This window comes from Danio rerio, chromosome 9 (assembly GCF_049306965.1).
Source record: "Danio rerio strain Tuebingen ecotype United States chromosome 9, GRCz12tu, whole genome shotgun sequence".
NCBI classification, from domain to species: Eukaryota; Metazoa; Chordata; class Actinopteri; order Cypriniformes; family Danionidae; genus Danio; species Danio rerio.
The window spans coordinates 23,066,502-23,076,759 of record NC_133184.1 but is presented as its reverse complement, the minus strand read 5'-3'; the positions used below and the strand labels follow the sequence as shown (position 1 = coordinate 23,076,759).

General features: G+C 39.9%; 1 protein-coding gene across 9 annotated transcripts in view; it reads left to right on the top strand.

The window, feature by feature from the left end:
• Positions 1-854: 854 nt before the first annotated feature.
• The window catches only part of zmym2 (zinc finger, MYM-type 2), a 30,325-nt gene continuing 20,921 nt past the window's right edge, over positions 855-10,258 (top strand). For 2 of the 9 annotated variants that reach the window (XM_068223591.2, XM_001923537.9), the window contains exons 1-2: positions 855-908; positions 6,651-7,491. In XM_068223591.2, the coding sequence (XP_068079692.1) occupies positions 6,666-7,491 (826 nt within the window). In that variant the 5' untranslated portion in view covers positions 855-908; positions 6,651-6,665. Of the gene's footprint in view, positions 2,502-3,719; positions 4,211-6,650; positions 7,492-10,258 lie in introns of those variants that run through there. The other 7 variants (XM_073912613.1, XM_073912609.1, XM_073912612.1 and 4 more) reach the window with 5 other exon arrangements.

The following is a 10,258-nucleotide window of genomic DNA, read 5'->3' as shown; positions in this document are numbered from 1 at the left end:
GATTAACCTCTCGATTAAAATTTATGAATGTGCTGGTTTAAATTATTACTTTAAAAGTTCAAATAAGTGAAGAAATATTCTGTAAATAAACCCATTTCACTTCATGAACAACTCATGAGCAACTCTTAAATGGCAGTATTTATTTCCACTAGTGCTGTAGCATTCATTTTTTTAAACGTACTTATTATTATTATTATTGTATTAAATTAGGGTGAAATCTGTCGAATTGTTCCGCCAAAAATAATTGTATTGGATTATCAAATTGTTTAATTAATCTATCTACATATATCGTAGATAATATCTAAACTATTTTAAACGCGTGGTGGCTAGGCTAGGTTAATTATTACATAGTTAAACGTTCGCGTGCGTGCACGTGGTGCGCGCTCTAGAGAGGTCTAGTTCGTGGGAGAATCGTTCTTTTGAATCGATTCTTTTCAGCGAATCAGTCGAACCAATTTAAACAACTGATCTGAAATGTTCGTTCATGATTACACCAGAGCTGTTCCCTTTTTCAACAACTCACTGACTCGTGCACACATCTGATTCACAACGAGCTATTAAAAGTAGATGAGTGAGCTGATTTCAATGGGATTTCGAATAAACCAGGCATTTACTCGATTAAAAGTAAGTCTCCAATATCTCAAATGCATAAAAATGCAAGTAATTCTTACTTGAAATGTGTTTTTAGATGTTATTTAACATGTTTTCCAAATCGAATCGTTTAAGTTCAAAAGAATCAACTCATATGAACGTTTCGGACTTCCATTAGGCCGCGCGTGCACGTATCCCGCGTGAGTAGCGCGTTTCTCCTCCCACGAGCCAAGAACGTCCGTACGTTTTCACGCATGCGCGCCAGGATTTATGTCAAGGCACAAAAGTGGCGCTCTACCGTCTCCAGCTCTACTCCGGTAAGCATTTCTCTGGCGTTTTGATGCAGAACTGTGCGTAATTGCCCAAAGTTTTTACAACTATGTCCGCCACGGATCTCGAGCCGATCAAAGCACCGGGGTCACCTGTATTTGTACGCTACGGTAATTTAGCGTGCAATTTTACCCCGCCTGAGATTTCCCCCTCCGCCGTGGCAGGGTGCTGTTGCCTATGCTCTCGCGCATTGTTTCGCTCGCTCTCTAATGGCGGACGTGAGGCAGTGCTGCCCACTGACTGAAGGGGGCAAAATGATCTGCCAATTAGGACATAACTCTTGTTTATTGTAGCTGGTTGATGGATGTGTTTTAGACCCTAGTTAATTTGACTAGCTTGGATTATGAAATATTTGTGATTAGTCACATATAGGCGTTATAGTTGATGTTTCCTAACTGTGCAGCGCCCCCACAGGGCTCCACGTGTATTAGCGTTTGATTACCGCTCTGGGGTAACTTCAATTAAACCATAAACCGGCAAGTTAACTCCATTCTCGAAGAAAACCGAAAGGGGGTCACGGGTCTAGTCATAAACAGAGCTGTGTTCGGTATCTAGAAGTGTTTAATGTCTGATAGCAAGACTCGAAATTGGTCACAGTGTTATTCACGTGTTGTTATTGAAACACCACGTTTTTATAGTGTCAAGATCCACATATTCGGATACTTCTGATTCACATTCGACTTCCGTGTCGTTTTGTCCCGTCGATTATGCGCCAATAACTACTTCTGAGTAATATTTTTTTCACTACAATAACAATGGCGCAGTCTCGGAGGCTCTCCTCCCTCGTTTCGCCGCTAATCCAATGGCTGCATGCGCCAGAGAGGCCAGGGGTGGGAGCACAGCCGACACATGGGCCGGGGGTTTGCGTGAAAAGGGGCAAATTGTGAGGCTCCTCCCGCCTGGGGGTTTCACGTAGCAAGTTTTCGGACCCGTTGACCCTTGAGTTTCCTGATTATAATGAAAGCCTATGAAGAACGGCGTGCTGACGTCGTCATCCGGTTGCCTTGACAGCGCGCGGATCGCAGTCGGGTGTGTGTGTGGATACGGAGGGTCCGGAGTCAAGGGCACGGCCCAAGGGGTGAATGGTAGGAATTGCCCCAAAATGGCTTCATTATGCTGCTAATTGACACAATTGGTGTTGGGAAAGTGCAGATTTAAGGGGCCACGAGAGCTGTGATGTGTTTTGCGGGGATCGTTGTTGTTCTGGTGCAGACTTGGCGCGCGCGTGGCGCATATGCATGTGATTATATCACGTCTGAGAGCTGGATCAGTAACACTGCATATACTTTCCTCTCTTCGGCATCATGATCATCACATCATGCTGCAAGGAAAGCCCACAGATACACAGTGTTAACTTGTTTGTTGCATCTATATGAGCAGTGCTTTTGTTTTTACTGTCGCCTCCATAAAGAGTATCTGCATCAACATTGAGATCTCAGCTCAAATGGGGCATTATGTGTGAACCCCTGAGAATGGATCAAGATACTCTACATGATCTGCATTGCAGTCCAGATGTATTGAAGTTCAACCAGAAGTCTTTGAATTTGGCAATACATGTCTGCTTTGACGATCCATCCACTGTAAAGTTCTACAAAACAGTTTTTTGTGTGTACTTGCTGCTCATGCTTTAGACATTTAAGCTCTTGGCATATATTGTTAAGCATTACAGATTCTTCAGAGTAGCACATGTTTGATGTCAGTTTGTGTTTTCTATTTAAAGTACAAGTGTGTTGATTTATTAGAATAGACTAAAACTATTACAGTGTTTGAGTTTTGTAAAAAAAATAAAATAAATGTAAAAAATAAATTTTTTATATATATAAATATATATATATATATATATATATATATATATATATATATATATATATATATATATATATATATATATATATATATATATATATATATATAATATAACATAATTTAGAATTACATATTAAACTCCAAATCATTTTCACGTTTTTATTTAATAATTGAAAATTACAGGTATAGAGTTCTGAACCATGTACCCTTTCTTGCAGTTCATAATGTAAAGAGCACGTATGATGGAAATCATCTTTTGTAAGCTGTTTGGACAGAACTGTGTGTAGTGTGTCCACGGTTATATTGGGTTGATAAAAACACTGTCTTTTTTTTTTTCTTACGTAAAAAATGGGATCCAAAGCCCTCCCATTTTAAGGCCCACCGCAACGTGATGTAGTAGTGCAGTTGCCCTGCCCACCATATTCATGCTAATACGCCACGTATTAACATGTCTACATAGTAATGCGTATAATCATAAGACAGGATGTCCACAAAGCAACTGTGATTAAAAGATCTGTTCAGCTCACTGTGATCAGCTGCACCTCAAGAATGAGTTTGTAATATGGACAGTAAAACTTCTTCGTAATTCTTCACCTCAGCCGAGTGTCAGTACAATTATAAAAGAAGATGCTTCAGTCCTGGTTTATGGATACTAAATCAGGACTATTTTATACATGAACATAACGGATATCAATACAGCAGTGATTAATAACGTGCATCGTCACGTGCATTGATGTGCAAAAACAGTGAGAGAGTGAGAGCGCTTGCACGTGTGCAAACTTTATAACGACATTGTGTGTAAATTAACTCCAAAACCAATACATCAAATAACCGTTGAGAAAGCTCTTACTGCGTTAAGGTAGATCTGCTCCATTCTTGTCTGTCACTGTGCTGCTTAAGCCTGATTTATACTTCTGCGTCAAGTGACCGGCGTAACCCACGGCGCATGCAACGCGCGTGGCTGTGCATTTATACTTCTGCGCGCTGTCTCTGTTGGTCTGCATTAACACTTCCGAAACGCTAGTTGACAGTGAGGTGTAAATCTTCCTCTGTGTCGAGTTTCGTCGCTGCTTTTTTGCTTTTCCTGAACACTTCCTGGATGTACAAGTTGCTCAAGCTCGCTCATTTTGAGGCAGGAACCGGCGGACAACTTTAACTATGAGGTAAACACAAAACAAAACTATCCATCCGGAGCTCCTTCACGGGACTCCACACTTGTAAACAATCGCTCGCGCCATTCACGCGGCTCTCAGTCCCGCCCAGACTCGTCAGCGCTACCAAGCCGACCAATCACAGAGCTTGCGCTACGCGTTGTTGCGACGTGTAGTTACATTTTTTTGAGAGGTGCACGTCAGTGACGCCGATGGCCATGGCGAAGGGCTATGCGTCAGCGCCGTAGCATACGCCGGCGTTTGACGCAGAAGTATAAATCAGCCTTTATTCGTGAGATGCAGCAGGAGAAGCTACACCCATCATTACAAAAGTGAGTAATCTCTTTGGCTCTGACATGCACGTGGGAACGATGGGCGGGGAGAACCAGCTCATTTCCATTAAAGACACAGGCAACAAAAACAGCTACAAAGTCAAAACAGCTCAAACTTCCAATATACACAAAGGTTTAATAAATAATCTGATGGTTATTTTGAGCTGAAACGTTAGACACATTCTGGAGACACAAAAGACATCTTTTAAATCTTAAATAAGGGGTAAAACAGGCACCCTTTAACATTTTAAAATGTAGAGTCTCAGGTCAGTTTCACTTTCTTGCAATGCATTATTATAAGTTCCAAATCTAGAGTTTGGAAACCATTTAGGTTCCATATGTACTATGTCAGTCATTTTTTTTAATCTTTTCCATGATTTGGATTCCAAATCTAGATAGGAGATCAGCAATATACTGGTAAAAAGTGTATGCAATGATTTATTACAGGAACGTGTGCAATACAGTTTTGCATTTATGGTCCTGTTTACAATTAGACTTACTGTTGTACTTTTACTATATAATCACTTCAGTCAAGTGTTTGAAATAGAGTGGAGGAACTATGTTGTCACCTTGTAAGCTAATCGGCTGTTAGCATAAAACTGGTTCCCTTGATAAAATCCTTATAGGATTTACCCATAGGCTTTTTGAAGATTGCAAATAATAAGCTATGTGTTCAAACACTGTTCATTACACTTACGCGTTTTGTCCAGCCGGATAATCCTCACACGAAAATACAACTTTGAGCACTTTTGGATTTTAAATGCAAACGCAAGAATTGAAAAGCTAACACTAAGCTATTAACGGACTGCACCTCAGTGCGCTCGCCTGTGACGTCATCACCGCCCTGCTAACGACTTTTCAAGCTTATTTTTAGAAATATGGTCCATTACAAAGAGCTAATCTCTTTGTTTATTATATCATAATGCAAGCTATATATTCCAAACAAATAAATACGAAAAACACATGGACCTATGTGCATTTTTGGATCGTTTTTACGTGGGAAATACATCCGTTTTGCTTTACAGTTGTTGTAAAAGTTTTAAAACTATGTAAAAATGTGCTTGCATAGTATTATCACAAAACATATTTATACAAGTGTATTGCTTGTGTGCACACAGCCTGCTTACCTTAACAGACGACAGAAATGAGTCGCATCTTTTAAATGCATGCAAGTTCCATCATGGACACAGAACAACGTTTTATGTCACAAAGTACAGCGAAAACCAGCCCATACCACATCTGCTATACATTTTATGGAGAAGTGTAAATCTTGCAGTTATGACAGAAGAAATGTTTTCAGATGAAGAAAAAAATGACAAAAAATGACCTGATGACATTAAAATAGCAGTTAACATGTATGTATTTTTACACATTTATTCACACATTTGCATTACTTAAAGCAGGACAGAGACAGGCTGCACTGGTAAGCAGTATCTTCATAAGATCGTTTAATTAAAATAAATGATCAACAAATTAGTCTGTCTCGACAGGCTTTACAAGTGAAGGCATTATCTACACGCAATATTAATTCCCAATTAGAAAAACACTACAAACTATAAAATACTATTTATGAAAATACTTAAATCACAGGCAAATCCAAATGCCCAACAAAAGTGAGCTGCGCTCCAGATCAGTTCAGCTCGATGACGTATAATGTCTCCGACACCGCCTGTAGTCCCATTTAGCAACTTGACAGCAACCGTCTTTTTAAAGAAGAGTTACCGATTTAAAAAAATCAAGAGTGTGGTGTAACTGATGTGTTTTATGTCGTAGAACAAAACGTGAAAGTATGTTGAGTTTGTGTTAGCCACAAACCTATTTAAGCGATTTTACTGAAACCCCATTCAAAAAATCTGTTGACTTTGTGACGAGGAAACTGGAACTGCTAAAATGCTAATTCGCTTCCAGGTTTTTGCATACAAATTGACATTACAGTTCCTCCACTCTATTGCTTTTCTCTTTTTTCGCCAGTAATCTATATGTGGGGTGTATGTGCAAGAGTGCCCACTAGCGTTCCGTATGAATGAAACCACAACATTACAGTGTGATCACAGCACTTTCAGCTCTTATTTTCTCAGTATATAAATAATCATAAATAGCATCATCTCAATAAATACCAGAAAATGTGAAATGTTTTAAAGTCCATATCGTCCATCCCCAATCTAGAGTTGTGGTGAACACTTTTATTTTAATTTTTTTTAAGAGGCACCTTGTAATTTGATGTTATTAATCCCTTGGTGAATTCCTAACCACATTGCCATCTGTCATTATTAAGCGACTGACCAAATTTGTTAGTTTTGTGGGCTGTATTAGTCATATTTGCCTATCAGTTTAGCTTATGTAATTGGCTTCCTGACTAGTGGTCTTCCTTTACAGCACCTCCTCCTGACCTTGTGGGTCCATCAGGTAATTGTTCAGCTCATTGTGTTTGTGTCTACAGGTGGTTGCCTAAGCAATGGATGGAGATTTGGAAGCCAGAGCAGATGTTGAGGAGGCATGTACAGTCACAGGGGAGGAGGAGGGTCAAATGGAAACCACGCCCGAAATAGAGCCGTCTCCATCTGCAGAAGAGTCACAGACAGCACCAGACCTGCCCACAGCCTCGGAAGACAATGATGACGATGTGGTATTGGTAGAAGAGCCTCCTGCTCACTCTCAGGGGAAAGTACAGCCCCCCATCTCCACACCTGCAGAAACCCTCGATGCTGCCAAAGACTGTGCGGAGTCGGCTACCACGGCAACAGCTCCCTCCAAATCTCCCAGTCCTCCCTCCTCTGCAGCTACCAGTGGCACAACTGCATCCACCACGGCCAAAAGCCAAAGCGAGCCAATCGTTATTGACGACGAGGAGGATTCAGAGCTCAAGGGCACCGCCTCTTCCTCCGTGCCGCCCCCTGAGGTGGAGGATGCCCTGAGCAGCACAGAGCCTGACTCTGAAATCCAAATTGCCAGTGTTACCACGCTGGGTACGGACTCTTCAGCGGTTGCCATGGATACGTCAACAGCATCGCCACTGGCGCTGTGTGCTCAAGAGGATATAAACCTCATGATCACGAATGTGACATCGCTGAAAGACGGGGATGGTCCAGCGGCGGCCCCTTTGGAGGAACTGGAGGGGGCTGAGAACGGACTGCAGATAAGCAGTGCATTCAGCCTGAACCCAGAGGCCCAGCAGAACCAGGGTACAACCGGCAGACCTTCACCCACGTTCAACCCAGGACGCATTAGTGCCGCGAGCCAGCCTGTGCAGAATGGAGAAACGGGGACACACCAGAGATCTGGTAATTCATCCACACTCAGCTGCTGTGTCATCCTCTACCAAGCACATGTACATAAGGCTTGCATTGACTTGTTTCTCTAATACTGACCTAACAATCCCAGGTTTCCATTTTCAGATATCAGTGCACCATTATCCGTAGTCCATGGAATAAAGGTGGAAGAGTGTTTACTAGGAAACAGTGCAAAACTAGAGATTACTAACTGCATCTTTCCTAATTTCAGTTTCATACAGAAGTAGTAACACACCTTTTTAACCATATTGTGACAGGGCTGCACGATTTAAAAAAAACCTAGCATTGTGATAGTTTTTTAGTTTGCAATATGAATACTATTTCACCACATAACTTGAATATCTATTTGTAAAGGATTTATAATGTTAGATCGATTGGCATGATTCTGCAACTCCAAATAATCTAATAAACATTCTATCAACTTTTTGGGGTCCCCTGACACATTTTCGTTGCAGTCTGTAGTATGTCAGGCATTGGCCGGTATAGAACAGTATGATAACCTTGGGTAAAAATGTCATGATATCATGGTATTGTAATTACTGCTCTAAATATCTTCTTTTAAAATGTCTGGGTAAAAAAAAACACTTTTAAAAACCATAAATGACAGCAAACATTGAATGAATTCTACTGTCTTAATTGACCCTTCGCTAAGCCCCCGCCTTCCTTAGTTACTGTTGTTATGCCTGTCAAGCTTTCGTGCCTGGAAAGTCTTATTACAATATGCATGCCCCAGTGTCAGACATTGCCAGGGATATAATTTGTCATTTTTGGCGAACAGGTGAGATATCCGAGAAAGCCAGACAAAAAAGAACTGCAGTATGCATTACCGGGGCGTATTCATGACTTAATAGGCAACTGATTAGAGAATAATTCCATCAAAATTGAAGCTACGTGAGCCTAGCCGCCTCATATGCTGACCATTCAACAGCTTAGTTCATGCACAGCTAGAGAGGTGAAATTTATCAATAATCTAATAATAACAAATTAAACCATGATTTCCTTTTTTAGCCAAAAAGCCTGATGGATTAATTGTTGTGCAATGAAATATAGCCTTACTAACCAACGAGGAAACACGCATGGACTGTGCTTCTACATAATTCATTGATAGAAAGAACAGCCATAAAAGGGAAATTGATGGATTTGTACCGAATATTAGTATCATTTACTCATAACAATGTACAGCACCTATAACTGTCAGTAAGTTTGTGCTTTTTATACTGTTTCTTTTGTAATTTGCAGTTAAGTGAAAAATAAATAAATTGAAATGCAAACAAAGTATAAATAGCAGAAGTGAACCTGATTTTCCCTACCAGCAAATATTAATCAGACACGAAATATAAAAGCAGACACTAACCTGCCATATCATCGTCACCAATGACTAAATCTCCAAAAGACAGCCGAAAACATCAGTGAATTGTAGCTCTGACATGGTCATGAGGGATATATATGATTGATAAACAGCTGCGGGTGAAGTATATTGATCACAAGTGCTCAGATTGTGATCACATCTCAGTTTTGTTCTGTTGATTTGTAATTTCAATTATTTGTAGCTTGAAACAGATGGAAATATGATTGCTATTAGTATGACTACTTTGGCGAGGGCTTTAACAGGGCAGTGCTCATATAATCGAGCAAAAAAATAGAAAAAGACAGCTGGGAAAAATAACCTGTTTTTGTATTTTTGTAGGAAACGCAGTTTAGATCTTTTAAGATGTGTGTGAGTTATTGTCGTCCATCACTGAATGTGTCAGGAAAATAGAAAACAAAACCAACTTATCTCCGCTCTTTTAGCACCCCTCACAGAGCTTGATCCACGCTGACATGTCTCCCATTTGGTTTTAGGTTTTGCAAAAGGAATAAAGCTCCACCACCCCGTCCAAACTTTTATGATACCGGTGTCAGATTTGCACAATCCATATGAACAGCGCTTTGGCTTGTTTCCCTTGCTCCAAAGCTTGACAGGCCTCCTGCACATAGCTAAGGTTGCTAAACCATGACTGGTGTGTGGCGGTTTTTGGGTGTGGCTTATTGAAGAACCAATTAGTTTCCGATTTCAGACACCGATTTCTTTTTTAACTTAAAAAAGGCATCTTTAGATATTTTTCTTTTCTTTGGAAAAGTTTTTCGAGTCTAGCAGTATTCAAGTACAGTAACTGAATGATAAAAGTGAAAATAATTCAGTAAAATAAATCACTGTTAAAGTTACAAGTGGTATAGTTGATTATGCCTGAACACTTTTAAGGTCATTATACAGTCACGGGCATGAAAAACCCATGCTAATGATGAATTATAATCCAGACTCAACATTGCATATGCTCGCAATGTGACTATTGCGAATGAGCACATTGCAATATCGATGCTGATAGGATATATTGTGACATGCATCCAAGTAAAAATTAATATTAAGAAAGAGAAACTGTTTCTATAGAAGAACTTGTTTCTATACGTTCACGTTTGGTTGGGTCTTAGTATAAGTATTGCACTCAAAAGATGAGACAGATGATTGTGAGCTTCCTGGAGCAGGGCTTTATTGAACTGAATGATTGGAGTGGTCATGCATATGTCTCGAGAGAGAGAAGTTACATGATTGAAAGGTACAGTTAGGACATTCTGATTAACAATTATAAAGTCAGAACATTTTAAAAATGAAACACAATAAGACTTATAATATTGCATTTATAAAATTGATCATTGACTGTATTTTTTATTTTTTTATTTTTTTTATGCTGACTCTTCAAGCCTGTTTGGTCTGTTTGTG